Source organism: Phocoena sinus, chromosome 19 (genome assembly GCF_008692025.1).
Source record: "Phocoena sinus isolate mPhoSin1 chromosome 19, mPhoSin1.pri, whole genome shotgun sequence".
NCBI lineage: Eukaryota > Metazoa > Chordata > Mammalia > Artiodactyla > Phocoenidae > Phocoena > Phocoena sinus.
This window is the reverse complement of record NC_045781.1, coordinates 40282875-40303315: the sequence shown is the minus strand read 5'-3', so window position 1 is coordinate 40303315 and position 20441 is coordinate 40282875. Positions and strand designations below refer to the sequence as shown.

At 59.7% G+C, this 20441-nt stretch overlaps 2 protein-coding genes across 5 annotated transcripts in view; one reads left to right on the top strand and one right to left on the bottom strand.

Moving 5' to 3' along the window:
* Positions 1-13172, top strand: part of ATP6V0D1 (ATPase H+ transporting V0 subunit d1) — a 38153-nt gene extending 24981 nt beyond the window's left edge. For 2 of the 4 annotated variants that reach the window (XM_032612131.1, XM_032612130.1), the window contains 6 exons: positions 6897-7075; positions 8470-8549; positions 11894-11971; positions 12097-12273; positions 12383-12460; positions 12557-13172. In XM_032612131.1, coding sequence (XP_032468022.1) covers positions 6897-7075; positions 8470-8549; positions 11894-11971; positions 12097-12273; positions 12383-12460; positions 12557-12718 — 754 coding nt within the window. In that variant the 3' untranslated portion in view covers positions 12719-13172. The remainder of the gene's footprint in view (positions 1-6896; positions 7076-8469; positions 8550-11893; positions 11972-12096; positions 12274-12382; positions 12461-12556) is intronic. The other 2 variants (XM_032612133.1, XM_032612132.1) reach the window with 2 other exon arrangements.
* A 469-nt stretch (positions 13173-13641) lies between these two features.
* Positions 13642-19435, bottom strand: HSD11B2 (hydroxysteroid 11-beta dehydrogenase 2). Its single transcript, XM_032612129.1, has 5 exons — positions 19053-19435; positions 15352-15564; positions 15050-15235; positions 14806-14943; positions 13642-14594 (listed from the first exon to the last, which is right to left on the bottom strand). Exons 1-5 carry the CDS (start codon positions 19315-19317, stop codon positions 14182-14184), a joined length of 1215 nt encoding a protein of 404 aa, XP_032468020.1. The 5' UTR covers positions 19318-19435; the 3' UTR covers positions 13642-14181.
* Between the last annotated feature and the right edge of the window lie 1006 nt (positions 19436-20441).

Below are 20441 nucleotides of genomic sequence, written 5' to 3'. Positions count from 1 at the left end.
AGCTTACATGGTCCTTCTGGGCAGGAGGCCAGAGATGGCATGTGTCTCGTGCTGCCACATTGGGGGTCATACTGCAGTGCCCATCTGTCAGTCAACCCCTAGCCTGGGCCTGGGTGTCCTTTACCCCAAGGCCAGAGCTGAAGGACATTCCAGGAAGCAGTGCATTTATTGCCAGAGCCCAGCCTTCACCTTGTTTGCACAGGGCTCCTTCAGCTTCCTGGTGAATGTTCTGGCCTTGCTAGCTAGGCTGGCCAGAGGAGGCTGACCCCATGCCAGTGGTCAGAGGGCAGATGTCATCCATCCTGCTGCCTGCTTGGCCACCTGCCTGTGCTGCCAGCCCCTGGCCTGTCTTGGTGCCCTCAGAGGCTTGGTCTTAGCCTGCCAGGCCATGAAACTGGAGAGGGCTCTGAGCGTGACTGAGGCTGCATGGCCGCCAGCTGTTTGCTGGAGGTTGGCTGCAAGCACCAAGCATGCTTAAAGCAGCCAAGCACTATCCTGTGGCAGGCTGTCACTTCCCCGCCCCTTCCATTCATGGGTGATTGTGGCTCACAGTCTTCCCATTCCCTCAGTCCTGCTCTGTCTCAGGAATAGCTCGGCAGCCACGTGTCAGCCTGTCTGAGCCTGTGGCTGCTTGTTCATGACCTCGTCATCTCCAGTGACCTGCTCCTCTGCTCTCCACTTGAGCCACCCCCACGATGGCTGCCCAAGAACATGTCACCACCTGGAACTGCTCCGGCCCTGAAATCGCTGAGTCAGGCACCCCGTCTCTGCCCACAGCCTTCAGGCCTTCCAGCCCACTCTCAGCCCCTTGTGGGACATGGGTTCCGGACTCAGCAGGGCTCTGGACCTTGCTTCCTCCCCTGCCACCCCTTCTGTCTTCATTTTCCTCCCTCCGCAGCTGAGGTTCCCTGGTCCATCATTCAAGCACTCTTCTGCCAACATCTGCAACGCTCTTGGCTGCCCATCTCATGGTCCCACCCGGCTGGCAGCTCCCCAGCCCTGGAGGAAGCCCAGCAGCCTCCAGCCTCGAGGCGCCCTCCCCCACCTCCGCTGCCGGGAGCAGAGCCGGGGAAGCCAGTGTTGGGTGGATTTTCCCTGCTGCCAGACATGCACACTTACTAGTTCAGCTGGCCTGGACTGTCCCTGCCCAGCTGGCCACTCGCTCTCCCTACTCAGCACCCTGCAGCTCCCCACCGAGGGTGGGAAGACCACCTCCCCATCTTAAACACCATTCATCTCCTGCCCCCAGCCTTCTCTCTGGGTAGATGGCCCACCTCTTCCTCCACAGAGACAGTAGAAGCCAGTCCACCTCCCAGCACTGTGTCAGTGCCCCCCAACCGCATTCCAATGGCAGAGGTACCCTCCTCTTCTCTTGGGTACTTCTGCTGATGTCCTGAGTCCCCTCACCCCACTCCCTGAACCCTGAGGGCCACTCATCTGCACTCCTGTCTGTGCAGCCCCTTCCCTTCCAGATTCTTCCCAACAGCATCTAAACAAGTTCAAATCTCTCACACCATTAAAAACCCATCTTGTGCGGCCTGAACTTTTACATTCACTCTGTGTTCTCTCACCTCCTGCATTCTGAGCCTCCAGTCCGCTTCCAGCCATCCCATCACTCCACCAAAGGCCCCGGCTAAGGTCACCGCTGGCCTTCATGTGGCCAGGGTCTCTAGACCTAATAGGAGCCACACCCGTCTTACCTCCTCCCAGCAGTCTCCTTTCTCTCATGGTGTCTCTTCGATTTACCTCCTTCCTCCCCGGCTGCTCCTCCTCTTCCTCCTCCACTCCACCTCCGTAACCTCCTCCACCCTGGCTCATCCCAGGAGTAAGGAGTGTTGCAGAAAGGGCTGAAGGCTTTCACAGGGGCCTGTCCAGGGGACCTCCCCAGGCCAGGGACTCACCACTGTCTTCCCTGAGGAGGTGGCTGTTTGGCTGAGGGGAAGGGCATTTGAAAGAAGAATTGGGGGAAGGCAGGGGGAACCATACCTGTCCCGAGCAGGTGGAGCACAGGGCCCCTGGCTCTGTGACCCTCTGGGAAGGAAGCAGATACCCTAGAGATGTCCAGAGGAATGTTACCGGAAAGGAGAGTGCCATCCCCAGGTGATGGACGCATCAGCTAGATACCCAATCCTGGATGTGGGGGCTTGAGGGAGCAATGCTAGTGCTACCCACAGACAGAGCTGGCCCAGGATGGCTGGAACTGGTTTCTCCAGGAGGCAGTGAGTTCCTTGTCATTGCAGGTGTGCAAGCAGAAGCTGGGCAAGGTGTCCTCTGCCCTCCTGTGTGAGAGACAGTGTCCAGTGCTTTTGTAGATCCCAGCCAGCCTTGAGCCAACACACATGACCAGTATTCAGCTCTGGGCCAGGTGCAGTGCCAGGAGGGAGGGAGACTTATGGATGCAATAAGATGGGTGCCAGTGGTGGTGCAGATAGCTTCTGGGGAGGCCTGTGGGAAGCTGCCACAAATGGAACCAGGGGCTTCAGCATTGAGAGGACTCGAGGGTCAGATGGGGTTCGAGAGGCCACTCAGAGTGGGTGGCCAGAGTGGAGGCAGCTGCCTCATGTGTGGTAGACAGGCCCTGAGTGAGAGAGGTCCCTCTGAAGTAGACTGTCATCAGTCATGTGGTTTTGAGATGATTCAGCTCAATTTCATGATGATAACATGTAATACATCACTGTACCAAGGGCTCCTTCCTGACTCAGCCATTCACTTGCTGTCTGACATGGGGTGGAGCCTCTGTTGGGTTCTCTGAGCTTCAGAGGAGACTTTGATCTGGGCCATCCCATATGGTGTCCTATGAGAGAGTAGGCCCCAGAAGGGAAGCTGGGAGAGAATGGCTTGTGGAGAAGTGAGTTTGGTCTCTGGGGATTCCCAGGTGGGCCCCAAAGGCCTTGTCCTTAGATGAGTGAGCCTCCCTGGAGGGGCCGTCTCCAGTGTGTAGCACCTGCCTGAAGCCCAGGCACCCATTGGTAGAGCCCGGGCACGGTGACCTGCACCATCTCGGGGAGGTGAGGTCTCATATTCTACTGTACCACCAGCCTGGAGTGGGCAGCTGGAAAGAAGCTTTGTCCTGGGACAATGGCCCCAAGTGCCCAGTGGGCCTGTCAGCACACCTGCCACTCTCCCCAGGTCACAATTTCCAAACCTTGGGCTCTGCTGGGTCACAGCAGGTATCAGGTGTCCTTAGGCCTCCCTATTCTGGCCCCCCCAGCCTTCACTGTCCACAACCACCATTTCTGAGTTGACAGCAGGGTCTCTGTAGGCTGTGGTTTCTGGGTCCTGGGCTCGACCCGGCTCCGGCCCTGAGGGAGAGCCAGCACTGACACTGTTCTCCTGAGCCTGAGGGAGAGCATGCAGGTGCCCTTTGATGCTGAGAAGTCTCAGGTCTCAGGTTGGGTCAGGGAGGACCCAACTGGACCTCAGGAGAGGGGCAGGATTTTAATAAGGAGAAGGTCAGGGCGTCACTGGCTCTGCTGGGGGCTGTACTTCAGTCATCCTAATTGCAGAGGGGAAACTGAGGCTTGACAGGTAATGTGCTGAAGCCACAGCTTGATATCTCTGTTCACTTTCCACCTGGGCAGTGCTCTGTAGGACTCAGATGTGATTGAGCACAGGTACGGTTACTGGCAGCTTCTGCTGGGAGCTGTAGTTGGGCCGACTGGCCGGGTAGTCATCATGGCCTATCCAGCGCCAAGCCTGGCCCCCCGGGGCCAAATGATGAGACCATGGGAGCAAGCCATCATGCTCCAGCAGGTGGCGCCAAAGGGCACAGCAGAGGGACAGGGCTTGGCTAGGGGCTGGGAAGACTTCTTGGAGGAAGTGACTTTCTAAACCCCATCCCAAGACTTCTTTTGGCCCAGGCTGACTCTTGAAGGCACAGGGTGAGGGAGGGCCTCAGGGCAGAGGAATACAGACTGCCCTACACCCACCCCAAGAGGGCCTCTTTGGCCTGGCGGGCAGACGCCTGTCCACTCCCCAACTGTCTTCCTCTGGAGGGAGATGCTGACCAGCTGGAACCTCACACTCTCCTATTAAGGCCAAATGAAGGGAGGACTGGTGGAGTGGCTTTCTGGGGGCAGGGAGGCAGCAGCTCAAGCCAGACAAGGAGGAGGATTTCCCTGCCTGCTGAAGGCCTTCACCTTGGGGGAAAAGCAGACAGCTGGGCCAGCATCATCTCTGCCATGCCCTGCCTCCTTTCATCCCAGGAAAGGAGATTCTGGCTCTCATTGGGCAGGGGAGAGAAATCAGGGGCTACTGCCATAGTAACCTTGCAGTTGACTCGGGGGAGGGAGCCACTGGGCCTGGCACAGGGTCATCCAAAGCTGGTCTAGCCTGGATTAGAAGGGGGCCTTGGAAGGGGCTGGGGAGCTTTACTTGGCTTAGCATTTCCCTTGGTGCCCAGCCAGGACTTCTAGCAGGAGAGTCTGGGGGCAGCCAGGGGGTGCTATCACCAGCCCTCACATCTGCTGTCAGGGCTGAAAAGTGAATCACAGCCATCCTGTTCCACATCACTGGAGGGACAGCAGCAAAGCCAGACAGTGGAGTCTTCCCACAGGGCTCAGCTCCGAGCCGGGTCAGGACCCTGACGATTGCCAAGGCACCTTCCTTGGGCCCTGACACCAGCCCCGTCCCCAACATAAATGAATACCCTGTGGTGCGAGGAGCGGAGAGGTTTAGAGAAAGGAAACTGACTTGTGAAGATTCCTCTGAGAAGACAAGGCTAGATGGGGAGTGTAGAGTCAAGGCATGGGGACCTGGACGTGGGTGGAGGTGCATGGACAGTGACCAAGAGACATAATGCTTCTCTGATTTATGATGTGACAGGGCCTGGGGCCTGCAACCTCTGTGTCTCATATCCTCTGACAGTGGGGCTGGTGATGCTGGTGGTTGTGGGATCAGTTGGATAGAACAGCTCGAAGAGGTACAGCTTTCTCCCCATCCCTGCCCAAAGTCTGGTGAGAGCGTGAACAAGCATCTTCAGGTTCGGGGATGGGGACCTTGTGGCTGTCTCTGGGAACACGATGGCTAGAGTGGGGCTGGATGGGACACAGGTGGAGTGTTGCGGGGGTCCTGCGGTGCTTGAGATTCTGGAGGCATCAGGGGCACGTGGGATGTGCTGTCCAGGGTAGGGACAATGCAGGCTGGGGCTGGAGACCAAGGCACAAAGCTCTGGTGGGATCTCTTTCAGGTCCCTCGACTCTGCCAGCTCTGTCAGGTTGGGGCAAAAGGCTGGCCGTTTGAGCCCCTCGACTCGCGGCTGTGAATGGGCCCTGCCTGAAGCCCTCAGTTTGAGAAGGCAGGCCTGTCTCTTCTCAGCACACATCCTGTGGCTGACCCAGCCGGATTGGGGGCAGAGAGAGGGCAGCTGCCTGGCCCCAAGCCCGGGAGAGCAGAGGGCATAGCAGGGCACTGGGCTGGGTGGGAGTTGGGGGAGTGTGTAGCAGGCAGGGGGGTGGGGGTCAGGCGGGGACAGGAGCTGTGGTTTCTTCCTCCTGCCGCCTTCCTGGCAGGCCCTGTGGGAGTTCCCCCCGTAGCCAGCCCTCTGAGCTGAGGTCTAGGCCACCACCTCCTTACTTTTCTTCCCTTGGAATTGGGGGCCACTTCCTACCTTGGGCAGCCTCAAGATACTGTCACAGGACAGCTGTTGGCCCACCCAACAGCCAGGGTGTGCTCAGTGCCCAATTCAGGGCAGCAGCCTCCAGTCCAGCTCCCACCCTTCAGTGGGAGCCCCACTCTGGCCTTGGAGCTGAACCCCCAGGCCTCATCCAGCTGCCTCATGCCCTGAGATCATCAGTGGTGACAAGCTGGAGGAATGTTGTGGCTCCTGCAGCCTGACTGGGGCCCTCTCGCCCTCTTCACCCCATTTCTCACACAGGTGACTACACGGAACTCTTGGCCACAGCCCCTTTGTGGCATTGTCTCAATGGGTGGAGGCAGAGCTTGCCTGTTGCCAAGTCTGAGCTGGGTAGCCCCACCCCTCCCCAGCTCTCCAGCCCCCTCTGCTGACCATGCACTGTCCAGAGCGGGCCTTCTGTGCTGGAGGGGACTGACCTGAGCCCAGGCTCCTTCCAGGTCTCTGGGTCTCCTCCAGGCCATCCGGGTGGATCTTCAGGCCCTAAAGGAGGAGGCAGTGCTCTGTCTTTGGAGTGGGCTGCACAGGGCAGCTGTCTGCCTGCTTGTCTCAGCCTGACTGACCAGGGGCCTTACTCCAGGGACCCTCCCTCTGAGTCTTCTCTGGTTTTCCCTAGAGAAGCTTCTCCCTACTCCACTCCTCAGCCTCTCCTCCTCTTGCCATCTCCCTCTCTGTCCCCACCAGCAGCCAGAGTGCTTGTGGTACTCCTTGCTTATATCCTGCTCATGGGTCCCTCGTGCTCAAAACGAAGTCAGAACCCTCAGCCGGGCCCACAGGACCCGCCTCTAGGCTCCAGCCTGCTGGCAGCACCATGCCGGTTCCCTTCCTTCTGCCAACCGTGACCGTGCTCAGTTCCTTGAGGCGTCCGCCACTCAGCGATTGCTTCCAGGCCTTTGCACACACTGTTCCCTCTTCCCAGAACACGCTTTCATCTCCCAGTTCTTTCATCCCCCATGCTGGCCCGTGCGCCTCACCTTCGTGCGCCCATGCTTCCCGTGTCCTGCCAGAACACTGTTCACACCTGGGGGGTAGTTACTACCTGCTTCCTGATCACTCGTGGGGTATATGTTCTCCCCCCGACCCAGGGAGGGGCCGTGTCTGTCCTGTGCTTCTGGTGCCGGAGGAGGGGGCACCCTTGGACAGGGAGAGGAGCCTGAGGTGGTGCTCGCCGTTGAGGGGCTGGTGGCCTGCGCCGTGTGGGGGCAGGGGCGTGGTGCTGTGCCAAGACTTCAAGGGCTGCCGCGCTGCTGTGTGCCTCCCGCAGTTACAGCTACATGATTGACAACGTAATCCTGCTCATCACGGGCACGCTGCACCAGCGCTCTATCGCCGAGCTCGTGCCCAAGTGCCACCCACTTGGCAGCTTTGAGCAGATGGAGGCCGTGAACATCGCGCAGACGCCCGCCGAGCTCTACAATGCCATTCTGGTGGACACGCCCCTGGGTGAGCTACCCTGGCGGAGGAGGGAGGTGGCAGGCAGCGGCATCAGTGTCAGTGCCTCTGTGTGGGGTTTTCGGACCCCTGGGGGCGGCCCTAAGCCAGAAAGCGAGGTCCGCCCACTGCTGCTTACCCTTCTCTTCCCTTCCACTTCGCCTCCCATTCTCTCCTCCTCACCTGCCTTTTGCTCCCTTCCTGTTGCTTTTGCTGGGCCAGGCTGACTAGCCCCAGGGCCTGACTCAGACCATCTCATTTTGTGAATCTGTCTGATTTCTCCGAATGCAGAGGAAGGCTGAGCTCACGGAGAGTGGAGAGGGTTTCAGGTCCCTTGGAGTCTTGGGAGCTCTGACAGACCGTGGCCCTAAGCTGGGCTGGAGTGGCTTGCTGCCTGTGAGGCAGAGGAGGCGAGCAAAGAGCTTCACTTACCTCCACAAAGCAGATCCCAGGGGCCAAGTCAGGCAGTGTCCGGCAGGATGCAGAGTTCATGTCAGAGGCCAAGGAAGGAAGGGGAACTGGGAGCTTCCTGCAGGGCCCCGCCTAGGCAGCACTGGCTCCTGCCTGCCTTGGAGGGAGGCTGGGGAGAAGGCACTAAGGCTGTCACCAGCTAGTGCCCTCACAGCCAGAGTCCTAGTCCCCAGGGCACCACCTCCAGGAAGCCACCAGGGTTGAACAACTGGGCCCTAAGCTGCACTTGGTCCTGCACTAAGAGGCCTAAGCCCTACTTGCTGGCCTTATCTGCACAAGATCTTATCTCTCACAATAACTCTGAGCTAGTTCTGGGCTGTTGGTGGCTTCTTCAGTTTCTTCACCTTTAAAGAAGAAACAGACCAGTGAGTCCGTGGGTCCCTGGGGATCGAGGGGCTCTATCCTGCGTTGGCCTCTAATTCCCAGCCCTCCAGTGGCCCCCTGGGTCACTGCTCCATGCTCACCCAGCTGTCACGCTCATTCCTTGTTCTGAGGAGAAGGACGGTTTTCCAAATGTGGGCCCCAGGCTCTCCTGGGAGATGCAGAGAAGTGGGCGTCAGGCCCAGAATCCACAGCTGCCCCTCGAGAAGGGAGGATGTCACAGCCTCTTATGCAAGCCTTTCTTTGGCATGATCTGAGCTTGGGTCTGCCCCAGAGGCGATTAGATCATGTTATGGCTGGCCGCCTCCTTTATAAATCAGTTTTAGGAGCAAGAAGGCAGGAGAAGCTCAGGTCAGTACACATGGCCTGGAGTATTGCTTCGGCCACTTCTAAGGCAGTAGTCCAGACCAGGTTGAGTGCCCCCCAATTACCAGCCAGATGGGCCTTGTGGCAGGGGTCCTCTGTGCCCTGCAGGGGCAGGTGAACATTAGCACAATTCTTGCTTCGGCCGAGTCCACTCGCCTGCCCCTCATACCCACATCTTTCCTCCCCAGCGGCTTTTTTCCAGGACTGCATCTCAGAGCAGGACCTTGATGAGATGAACATCGAGATCATCCGAAACACGCTGTACAAGGTAGTGCCCCTGGACCCAGTGGTGGTGAAGTAGGTGGGCGGGGCCACGGGCACAGTGGGCTGATGATTTATGTGGGGTGCTGGGACAGGACACAGCTGCTCCAGGTTCCTCTCCCAGGGGCTTATCTGCTCACTCTCTGGCTCCCGTGACTGGTGCAAGACTTCATGGAACAGGTTCTCCATCCCCTGGGCCCAGATCAAATCAGCAGGAGTGGCTGGTGCTCCGCAGCTTGGCCTGTCAGAGTGGGCTCCTGAATGGCCACTCCCCCTGCATCCAGGAGCGTTACTGGCCACCATCCAGGCCATAGCTCTCAGGCTCACCCCCCCTGGACTGTCACCAGCAAGGACAGGCACCTGAGCACGGTGTGGGGAGGAACACAGCCAGGCATAGCCAGGTCCCTGTGTCCCCAGGTTCCCAGGTCTAGAACCAGTGCTGTGGCCCATCATCTTCAACCCCACCCACCTTCTGCTTCCCACCAGGCTGTGGGACAAGCTTGTGACCCCTGGAAATAGAGTGGGCTTGGGATTCCTGGCTCAGTCCTGCCCTGGCCCAAAGAGGTTAGGAGCAGGACTGAGAGCCAAGGAAGGGGGCCGGCCAGGGACCAGTGAGGGCTTTTGGGGGCAGACTGGGCCCTGGCCACGGTGAGGACCTCTGAAGCCAGGACCTCTGATGGGTCAGTAGTGGGCAGGCCCTGAAGGGGGCCTGAAGATAGCACTGGCCAGCAGCCCTGCTGACCTAACCCTGAGAACGTCTGTCTCTTGGATCTTCATGGTGAGGCTCTTCTCCTATCCTAGTTGGAACTAGGTGGCCAACACAGTGGCAGCCTGAGCGCAGGCCCTCCAATCTCCCTGCAGGGGTCTGGGCCAGGGTGCAGGGAGGGTCTGAAGGTAGGTGAAGAGCCTACCTGGAGGTTGTAGTAGTGTAGGCAGGGGGACAGCACATGCAGAAGCAAGTGTGGAACACGGGCCAAGCGGCAAGCAGTTTGCCGTGGAAGTGCAGGTTTCAGATGGACAGTGGGAGACAGGTCTGGAAAAAAAGGCAGGCACAGGATCAAGTCACCCAGGGTCTTGAACACCAGGCCAGAAGTTTGAATTTTATCCTGTGGGCAGGGTCAGCCAACGAAGGTTTCCAACAGGGCGGAGTATCATCAGAATGTGAGGACAGACTAGAGGGGACAAGACTAGAGGTAGGAAGATTATTGACTTCTTTAGTCCTCAGGACTGCCCTAGGAGCTAGGTGGGCATCAGTATCCCCATTTGTAAGATGAGGAAACTGAGGGCTTAGAGAAGGAGGGTGGGTTGCCTGAAGCCACTTGCTAGACACTGGCAGCACGGCTCAGCTTGTCTACAAAGCGAGCGCTCTCGTTTGCCTGCCAGTAGGGAGAGAAAGAGGGAGATGGGGAGGGTGGGGTGAGGGGGGCCATGGTGGGGGGTGGGCAGGCAGTGAGAGCCGGCTCAGGTGTGCCAGTGCTCACGCTGCCCGCAGCCCCCGCCCACCCTCATGAGGCTGTGCCTGCCCAGCTGGCCCACTGCCGGCTTCCTTGCCCTGAGGCAGGGTGAGGGGTGCGGCTGTCCCCCCAGCCTCACCCACACCGTCACCGGGCCTGACTGGTTCTAGCTGGAGTCACTGGCGAGGGCTGCCGGGGCACCAGCTTGTAAACACCGACCCAATGAAACAGGCACCGTGCCAGGACCGCCTGTCAGGCGATGTCCCAGCCCAGTGGCCACAGATGGGAGATTAGGCGGACCCCCAGTAGCGGGGTGGGAACTGTAGGCAGCTGGTGCAGCAGACATGGGCTGGCAGACTCCAGGGGACAGGATCGGGGTGGGAAGGTGACCTTGGTACCTGGGCCTCTGGGGTCTTGCCAGTTTCTTCAGCTCCTGAGCCTCCTGAAGAGAGTCTGGGCCTATGCCACCAGTCTCCACCACCCTGAGGTCAGCGTCTCCAGGATCAGTCCAGCTCGGCAAAGGCTGGTGGCTTCCCCCACAGATAGGAACTGCAGGCCCCACTGGGGCAGGCCTGGAGATTTGGACACACCCAGCTTGGCTGGCCACGGGGAAGGAGGTGGCTGGGGACAGTCCCAGAGGGACTAAACAGTACCACTAATCAATGGTAGGATTGGCAGCTACCACGCGAGCCCTCTGCTATGCTGGGGTCCACTCTCCCTTTCCAGGCTTCTTTCCCCCTGACCTGTTCTAGACTTTTGTTTCCTGTGACCCCAGTGGTCACCTCAGGCCTTCCCCTGAGCCCAGCTTGCCCAGTGCTGCTGGCCAGGCTCAGCCTGGGCTCGTGGACTCCTGGGTGTCATCTCACCTCCTCTCTTGGGTCAGTAGAACCTGTGGCCCACATCAGCAGGTGGTGGGTGGAATGTTCTCTGCTCCTTAGAGGGCAGACCTCGGTACAGAAAGCTTTCCCTGCCTCCCAGCCCTCACCCCCAGCTCAGGAGAATAGTCTCTAGCCTGTAGAGCTGGAGTTCTTGTGGCCATGCCGCCAAGTGGGACCCCGGAGCACCTGAGTAGAGGGAGCTCCCCAGGGGTCATGACACTGTCCCCCTTTCCTTGACATGGAGAGCTTCAGGGAAGGAAGCCTGCCTGGGCCTAGCTAGTTTCAGGAATTAGTCGTGGGAGGGACCTGAGGCCTGGGCTGACCTGGCTTCTCCTCATGCCCAGCAGATCCAATTTGCCTGGGCAGGAAGTGCTTGTTCCCACCGGCAGCCTGTGTGTCCAGCCATCACATTGCAGGGCTGACATCTGTGCTGGCAATAACCATCCCTCAGGAGGAGCTGGGCTGACAGTACAGTTTGGTTCCTGCTGCGTGATGCCTGGGAACTACCTAGGGGATGGGAAGAAGAGGAGGTGCTCTTTAAGGTGGGGTGCTGAGAGGGGCCAAGGCACCCAGTCCAGGCCATCCCCGTGAACTCTCAGGGGTCACCATCCTTCACTGGCCCATCGACACGTGGTTTTCTGAGGAGAGAGGGGAGGAGGGGAGATTTGGGGGAAGGGCAGGCAGAACAGCAGGGGGAAGACGGAGCCCTTCTCTGAGCCTGGCACTCCATGGGATGAGGGTGTGAGGGGCACCGCACCATGAAGCAGACAGTGGGCCAGAAATTGTTCTGTAACTACTGGGTGGGGAGAGGCAGCAGGCTACTGCTACTCGGCTGATTAACAGTCGGAAATCTGTGGATGTTTCAGGGGCTCTGACACGGGGGCTGCTGGCCACGGGTATGATGTTTGGATTCACCATGAAAGGGGTCGGGGAGGGAAGGAGGGAACTGTGAGGAGGAGGCCTGGCAGACCCCCTCGAGTCTCCCTGCCTGGGCTGAGGAAGCCCCATGCTCTGCACAGGCCTACCTGGAGTCCTTCTACAAGTTCTGCACCCTGCTGGGGGGGACCACAGCCGATGCCATGTGTCCCATCCTGGAGGTGAGTGCCTGCCCACCCTCCCGCCTGCTGGTCCCCCATCCCTGGCCTGGGGGAAGCCCTGCCCACTGACTGGCTGCCGCCTCCCTCCCCGTCCCTCTCTCCTCGCCTGTGCGCTGGCCCCACAGTTCGAAGCAGACCGCCGCGCCTTCATCATCACCATCAACTCCTTCGGCACAGAGCTTTCCAAGGAGGACCGTGCCAAGCTCTTTCCGCACTGCGGTCGGCTCTACCCTGAGGGCCTGGCCCAGCTGGCTCGGGCTGACGACTACGAGCAGGTCAAGAACGTGGCCGACTACTACCCGGTGAGTGCCCTGGCTGTCGAACGGTGGGCGGGCATGTTGGCACCCACGTCCCCACCCCATACCCCACAGCACCCTCATGCTCATGCTTCCCCCTGCTCCCCTGGGCCAGGAGTACAAGCTGCTCTTCGAGGGTGCGGGCAGCAACCCTGGAGACAAGACCCTGGAGGACCGATTCTTCGAGCATGAGGTGAGTGCTGGCCCTGCCCATCCTGGGGAGGGGTTGGTGGCTTAGGCCTGACTCTGGTCATGGCCACCTGCACACCACTCCTGCCTGTGTCTGCAGGTGAAACTGAACAAGTTGGCCTTCCTGAACCAGTTCCACTTTGGTGTTTTCTATGCCTTTGTGAAGCTCAAGGAGCAGGAGTGTCGCAACATTGTATGGATCGCGGAGTGCATCGCCCAGCGCCACCGAGCCAAGATCGACAACTACATCCCCATCTTCTAGCACCCTGGCCCAAGGCTCCCCACAAGTGTGTGTGTGCGCCTGTGTGTCTGTGTGTGCTGTGACAAAGCTCACGGCTCACCTACGTGCCCTGGGGGGTAGCACACTGTCCTAGTGGCTGCCCAGCTTCCCCGACCCTCTCTGAGACTGCTCTTGGGCCTGAAAAGGGGCTGGGCACCTGCTCCCCCCACCAAGGATGGACCAAGCCCCCCACCTCCAGAGCAAGGAGGCCCCCTCAGCCCTATGTTTACAGCCACTGACGTATCTGAGAAGCATGTGGTCACTTTTGTGTTCCTCCCTAACCTGAGAACCCCTGGGGGCAGCGTGAACCTCCTCTTCCCTCAGCGGGTCCCCCAGAGCCGTGGCGCAGGGGCAGGATAGAGCGTGTGTGTCCTTGGCGAATAGGGGAAGTAGCTCTGCCCCTCTGAGACAATAAAAACTGCCCTCTCTAAGCCCAGCTGTCTTCTGTCTCCTTTGGGCCCTAGTCCCTCTCCCAGATCCCCAACTCCCCTCGGGCCCCACCCTCACTGAGCCCACCCCCACCTAAGCCTTCTATCTTCCTTCCTCGGGTGGCAGCCCTAGGCTGGCCCTGTCCCTGTGTGGCCAGATTCCTCAGGGTGGGGAAAGTCAGTGGAGGATTAGCCCCTTCCTCTGCTGGAGGCTCTGACAGGCCTGTGGTGCTGGCTCCTGACTCTAGAGGGCGCCCAGGCCTCCCTCTTTGCTTCATTGAGCCCCAGAACTCCCTGGGCTGGGGTCATTACCCCCATTTCACTATGAGGAAACCTATGGATAAATGATCTGCCCAAGGTTGTTGAAGGGGGTTGGGTGTTAACCAGAGTCTATTCCCAGAGCCTCGGCCCCCAGGCGGTGCCCAGTCTGTTTCACAGCCACAGCCTGTCACCTAGGCGAACATAGCATCTCCCCCATTCTAGGAGAAATAAAAATTTGTCTTTATTCAAAAAGTGGCGATCAGGCAAGTAGAATATGCAGCCTCCCTGTGGCTTGGGGGGCTTGGGGTGGGTGGTCAGGGCCCTAATTCTTGAGCCAGTCAAGAAACAGTGGGATTCACCCTTCAAATCGCAGCACTGAGGCACTGGTGCCAAGAAATAATCCTGAGGGGGTCCCCAACCTTCCCAGTCATTCCTTAGTTTGCAGAGGCGCTGTCTGCAGGATACTGTCAAAGGCTACAGCTGAGTCTTGCACTAAACTCCCCATCCAGCTGGGTTCTCCAAGGTGCATAGTGGAGCCTTGTGCCCAGGAGGGTCTGTTTGGGCTCATGAAGCAGGAGAGGCCCGGAGGTTCACGGGGAAGCAGCCTCACCAGGCCTGGCCTGTGACATTGGCAGTGGGTGGGGTTGGGGTCCTTTAGGCCAGGCTTTGGGGCAGACCTGGGGGGTCAGAATGCCCAGGGGAGGACCAAGGGCATAAGGGATCTCCTCTGCCGGAGCAGTTCTATGCACGTACTGCTCATTGGGCAGTGGGGGAAGGGCCCGGTTTAGGGCTTGGGTCCTGGGCTACATCCCGGGCAGAGGTAAGGCCAGGCTGGCCAGGCCGCAGTGCTCTTGGCACATAGGGACTGATGAAGAAGGACTGCAGGAAACGGCGCCGCAGGCCCTCAGGCAGGTAGTAGTGGATGAAGTACATGAGCCCCAGGCCATGGCCTGGGTAATAGCGGCGGCGTGGTTGAGCCGCCAGCAGCGCATCGGTGATGGCATCTACAACCGGGCTGAGGTCTGGCAGTGCTTGGCTCAGACAATGCAGGAACTGCCCGTTCAAGTGCTCGATGTAGTCCTCACCGTAGGCCTGCAGCAGCTCTCGGGGCAGGTTGGCCAGCAGCTGCCGCTTGCGCTCTTCCCACTGGTCCATGTCTTTCACTGCCTCTGGGGAAGGAGTGGCAAGGTCAGAGGGGGGTCTGTTACGGAAGCCAAAGCCAGACCCAGGTCTCTAACTCACAACCTGAGACCCGCCCCCAGCCAAAGCCACGCCCACTCCTCAGACCCAACCCCACTCCAGAGAAGACCACATCCACTTCACCTTCCCCCCTCCCCCACTACACCACACAGGCCCCAGCCCCAAATCCCTGAACCTCACCTGTCTTGAAGCAGGCAGGCTGGATGACGCTGACCTTGACACCCCAGGGCAGAAGTTCACAACTGAACGTGTCCATGAGCAACGCGACAGCCGCTTTGGAGGTCCCATAGGCAGCCAAGCACGGAAATGGCATGTCTCCTGGGGATGGATTGGGAGTGGGCAGCTCAGCCTAGGCCAGGGGCTCCAGCACCTCTCCCCGCCCTGCAGGGGCACCTTTTCTGCTCTTGTGTGGGAGGACCCTCACCTGCTGGGCTGCTCACGGTCACGATGCGCCCGCTGGAATGGCGCAGCAGTGGCAAGAGGCCCTTGGTCATCTCGAGTGTACCGAAGAAGTTCACCTCCATGCAGCTGCGGAATGTGGACACTGGAGACAGCTCCGCATCTGCCACGAGGATGTTCTGACCCGCGTTGTTGACCAAGCCCCACAGACCTGAAGGCATGGAGCCAGGAGGGAAGCTGAGGGTCAGCTCGGCAGCAGACTTCCAACCCCTGCCCCCTCACACCTGCCGAGCCGCGCCCTTTCCTGGCGGAGCTGAGCCTACTGACCAGTGCTGGCGGTGTGGGCCTTGGTGAACTCCAGCACGCGGCTAATGTCCGCTGGCTTGGTCAGGTCCATCTGTAGCAGCTTTAAACGAGGAGAACAGCAGGCACGCAGCTCTAGGGCACCAGGGCTATTCAAATCCAACACAGTAGCCAGCACTGTGAAGCCCAGCGCATCCAGCTTCTTGGCCGTCGCCTTGCCAAAACCAGAGTCACAGCCTGGCCAGGGAAGGACAGCCAGTGAACTCCCACCGTGGCCCAGTCCGGCCTGAGACAACCCCAGGGTCACCACGGTCTGGATGGGATCCAGGCCTCTGACACCCAACGTACCAGCAGTCAGCAGCCCTCCCTTCTTTTCCTAAGCCCATCTCTGGCAGGCTTTGCCCCTCTGGCTGAGCACCTGAGTACCAACTCTTTCACAACTGTCATCTCCCTGACGACTCATAGCTACCCCATCAAACGTGGCTTATGATCCCCACTTTACAGATGAGGAAACTGAGTCCTAGTAATGCTAAGTTGCTTCCCAAAGTCACTCAGCCAGCATATAGTAAGGTCAGGACTCTATTGCAGGTCAGCCAGTCCCAGCTGAGACCCAGTCCCAGCTCTGATGTCCTTCTGTCTGGTCGATATCAGGCCTCAGCTCGCGTGCGCAGTATTACTGCACAGCCTCCCTTCCTTTCTCACTGCCTTTGCCCAGGCTTCTTCTTCTTACCTGGACACTGAAGCAGCCCCCTTTTGTAGTGCTGTCCCATCTTGCCCCCTTGGATCCATTCTCTACCTAAGCAGCCAGAAGGATCCTTCCAAAAATGACAATATCCCTCTGCTGCTGAAAACCTCTCCAAGGCTCCCCACAGCCCTTAGCAGGAAGCCGAAGTCCTCTATTCCCATCATCCAGACCCTGTACAACCTGAGAGCCACCTTCCTTTCCAGCCTCAACACCCTCAACTATTATTCCTGGCTCTAGGCAAGTTGGAGGCCCATCCATACTTCACCCCTGACCACCACCCTTGGAATTCCAATCAGTGGCAACACTGGAGCATTCTCTGAGCCCCAGACCACTTGCCCCCAGGACAGGGGCACAATGGATGAAGATAAGAACAGATCTGCTTAGAATCCCTTCCCATGCCCACCAAGTGTGACCTGAGGTCAGCTACCACTCTTGCAGGCCTAATTTCCTGTCTTTGGTATGTAGAGAGATGAACCACCAGGCAGAGCCAGCCAGTGGGTCTGATAAACCCCTGCTTCCTTGATTGTTCCCATTCCAATCCGGCTCCACGGCTGGCCAACCAGGGCTGGGAGCAGTGAGGGAGGAGGCTCTCTGGAGCCTGCCCCCATGGTGGTCTTGCTGAGCAGAAGCTGCAAAGTGGTTCCGCACAACCAGATCCCCCCATTTCAGCCCTGTCCCCTCTGTTAAGGCAGAGAACAAAGCTAGGCAGGGGTCTGCAAGCTGGGATTTGTGTGGTTGGGGACCCACCAGCCAGCCCCAGCTGAGGGGTATTTCCTGGGCAAGTCTGGCTGGGGGAGGGGAGTGAGCACCCTTGTGTGTGTGTGTGTGTTTGTGTGTGTGTCCCCATTTGCCTAAGCTCCCTTCCAGAGCAGACAGCCCCTTCACAGGGAAACTGAGGCCTTCCAGAACCTCAGCTCTGCGGTCCCAACACAGTCACCCAAGCCTTTCACACCCTCTTGCTCACGTGCACACACATTGGGATACCTGCACACACATTGGGATACCTGTACATAACTCCAACCTACGTGCAGTGAGGCATGAACAACAATGGGCTCACTCCCATGAGACCCCAGCAGTGCACAGCTGTGCACACAAGGCACCCAGCCACTCAACCCAAACCCTGACCCCAGGGCTGAGCTCCCCAAGTAGCCTTGGCCAGCGGTTCTCAGGGAGGGGTGGGTGGCAGCTCTGGCAGCCTCAAGACACAGCGTTCCTAGCAGGTGAGGCAGGGCCTGGTCACCTACTTGTCTGGCAGTCCGTGGTGAGAGAGGAAACCCCAGAGTTTGGGGGCATTGGGAAGCTTGGAGGCCTACTCTTGATGCTAACGTGGGGTGGGCTGGGCAGTCTTCTTCCCCTCCTCCCTCACGGTGCTTTGCAACCAGAGCTGAGGGAAGCCCAAGTCACAAAAGGCATCCCTCCTCTCACCTCACTCTCAGGCTCGAGGCTAGGAGATGTAACAGCGGCAGCACAAAGGCCTGGGGTGAGATCCCAGGAAAGACTGCCTGGGTCACTAGTATCTGCAGATGGCCTGGGTCCTGTTGAGATAACTCATTAATTAGAAGGCAGGAGGGGAGCTGCCTCATCCCTGGGGAAAGAAGCTCCCTGCTTCAATACCAGGAGGTCTTTCATCTCTCCTTCCTTAAACCACTAAAACTGGGGTCCCTTGAAACTTCACACTCCACCCTGAACTAGGGTCTCTCCCATCCAGCCTGAGCCCTGCTCTGTCTCCACCATCTTAACTGAAGCCCAAACCCTCATGCCACCTTCACCCGCCTCAGTACATTCTGGCTTCTTGCCAGGCATTCAAGGCCCCTTCCAAGGAAACAACCTTATATCTCACCACATCTCAGCAGCCAGACTGGTTACTGACTGTCCCCTGCCCAGGCCATGCTCATTCCTGCCTCAAGCTTCTATCCCACACCCTTTGTCTAATCCAAAACACCTTCCACACTCCACCTATCTCCACCCAGCCTCTGAGGCCCAGCTCAAGGATGGCCTCCTCTGGGAAGTTCTTCCAGCTCCATCTGATCATGCAGGGCCCCCTGCTAGACTGAGGTCTCCGAGAAGCCAGTCAGCCAGTGGCTGCCCCCAGCCCAGGCCCAATGCAAGGGCAGAGCCCTGAGTACCTGTCCAAAGCCATGGGGGTTAGGGGAGAGACTGGGCTGCCCCTCCCCCATACAATGGAGCCAGTGCCCACTGGCCTTTCTCCCCCTCCCCACTTCAGGCTGGGCCTCAGCTCCTCCTTCCCTCCTTCTGATGACAGATTTATTCCTTGCTCCACACAAAGAGAGCTCAGCCAGGTGACCAGAGGCACCTGAGCCCAGCTCTCCAAGACCTCACCTCCTTCCTGGGCACAGAGGACCAGGAGGAATGGTGGTGGCGTGCTGGGTGCAGACTCTGGACAGCTACTTCAGCAATTTAGGTTTGGGTGGTGGGATCTGAGAGGCAGCCGAATGCCCAGCTGTCCCTCATGATGACCTCAAGCTTTTCTGGACTCCAAGGAGCCCGGACAATTGGGGGTCCTAACTCTTCATCTAAGCCTATTCCTCTAATCCCAGGGAAGAGGAGATGGTACCTCCCACGTGGGGATGTTAGGCAGAGTTCAAAGGGTGACCATCCTCTGAAGTCCCTCAGAGCAGTGTCCTCTGTCCGAAGACTGCTCTCTTGGACAGGGACATAGCATAAACCCCAAACTCCAGAAGGCTCCTTCTTTCTTAGCTACAAGTTTCCCCTGTGCACCTGCCCGCTCCCTGCCTCATTCTCCCTCCAACACTCCCTGAAGCCACAGGCAGTTAACCCGGACTTGGGGAGGTGCCCTGCTCTTCCTACTTGGCTGGTTCCCTGCACCCAGGGGAGAGGGATTCCCCCACTCCTGGGCTAGGGGTCCCGCCTTGCCTTGGCATGCCCACGGGGAGCCCTCTGAGTGTCCGGTCCCGTCCTCGAACCCGGAATCCCCGCGCTCCGCGCCCCGCGCACTCACCGGTGATGAGCACCGCGCGAGTCGCCACGGGCAGGCGCTGCGGGCGCGCCAGGCGGGACAACACGATCCAGCCGGTGGCGGCCAACACGGCAAGTGCGGCCAGCGGGGGCAGCAGGCGCTGGCACAGCCAGTCGAGCGCGGCCAGCAGCGCCAGCGCCGCCAGCAGCGGGCGGCCCAGACGCAGGTCCGCGCGCAGCAGCTGGAGCAGCGCACGGGCCGCCACAAGCAGCCAGGCGCCGCCCGACGGCCAGGGCCAGCTCTCCATGGCGGCCGGGCCGGGCTGGGCCGGGGCGGGGCAGGGGCCGGGCTGGAGAGCAGGGATTGGGACTCGGGGCCGGGGCGCGGGGTGGTGCAGAACACCAGCCAGGGGCGGGAGAGATACTCGCTTTCTCTGTTAGCCCTCGGGCCGAGTTTATAAAGAGCCCCGGGGGCGGGGGCGAGGGCGGAGCGGAGGCGGGGAAGGGGCGGGGCTTTCCTTTACTTCTCTCCTCTCACCCACTGCCCGGCAGGTGCCCCCACCTCTACCTCCCGCCCTCTACCACGCCTCCGAGGCCAGATCCGCTTTCGAAGAAGCCGGAACCGAGTCCCAAAGTTGCTGCTCGAGGAGCAGCCGCCTCGCCACCCGCCGCGCCCGGGAGAGGTCCGGTCGGTCTAGCCCTAGTGCCCCGCATCCGCTCACTCCTGCGCCCCGACACGTGCGCCCTGGGCGGCTGAGCCGCGGCTCCCAGGTGAGCACATCCACAGCTCACACTTGCTCGGGACGCCTGAGGACACGCGCAACCTTCAGCCAAGTTCCCCACACTGACAGCACCGCCGCGGTCGCCGGGCTTGCCGGAACACCGCGGGCAACCAGCTCGCCTTCACCAGGCAGCCGCGGCCAACGCCGGCACACGTAACGTACTCGGACGCCCTGCGCCGCTGCAGGTGCCTAGCACACACGCCCTGACGTGCTCTCACACCTAAGCTGCCCGAAGCCACCGACCGATTTGGGGCAGGGGGCTGGGGGGAGGAGGGTGACCGACCGGGTTCGCGAGAGTCTCTGCCCCGCCTTCCCCCTTCCTTCCACTTTCCAGCCCTGGGGATGCAGCAACCTCACCTCCTCCTGGCACACAAGTGTATATGTGTGGGCGCGGGTGTGTGGAGGCGCGGTTCTGAGGAAGCATCTAGGCCTCCCATTAACTCCAGCCCACCCTCCAACCCCAGGGACTCCAAGAGCCAGGCCAATGGGGACACCTGGGGAGTCAGTGAGGGCAGCCTCTAGGACAGGGTGATCCCTGCCCTGCTCTTAGGATTCCCCAGGGTATAAAATAAGTGAATGTGGGTGCATTTCCCTGCCTGTGTGTATGAAGTTCTGTGTTGATGCGGGGCCTAGTGGCCCCCCACCTTGCC

What these genes read in the sequence shown, in the direction of transcription:
- HSD11B2 (XM_032612129.1), bottom strand. Translation starts at nt 19,317, where the DNA reads ATGGAGAGCTGGCCCTGGCCGTCGGGCGGCGCCTGGCTGCTTGTGGCG. An exon ending in TCGCGCGGTGCTCATCACCG is followed by an intron (nt 15,565 to 19,052) that starts GTGAGTGCGCGG and finishes TTCCCTGGCCAG; the next exon opens with GCTGTGACTCTGGTTTTGGC. An exon ending in GACCGTGAGCAGCCCAGCAG is followed by an intron (nt 14,944 to 15,049) that starts GTGAGGGTCCTC and finishes ATCCATCCCCAG; the next exon opens with GAGACATGCCATTTCCGTGC.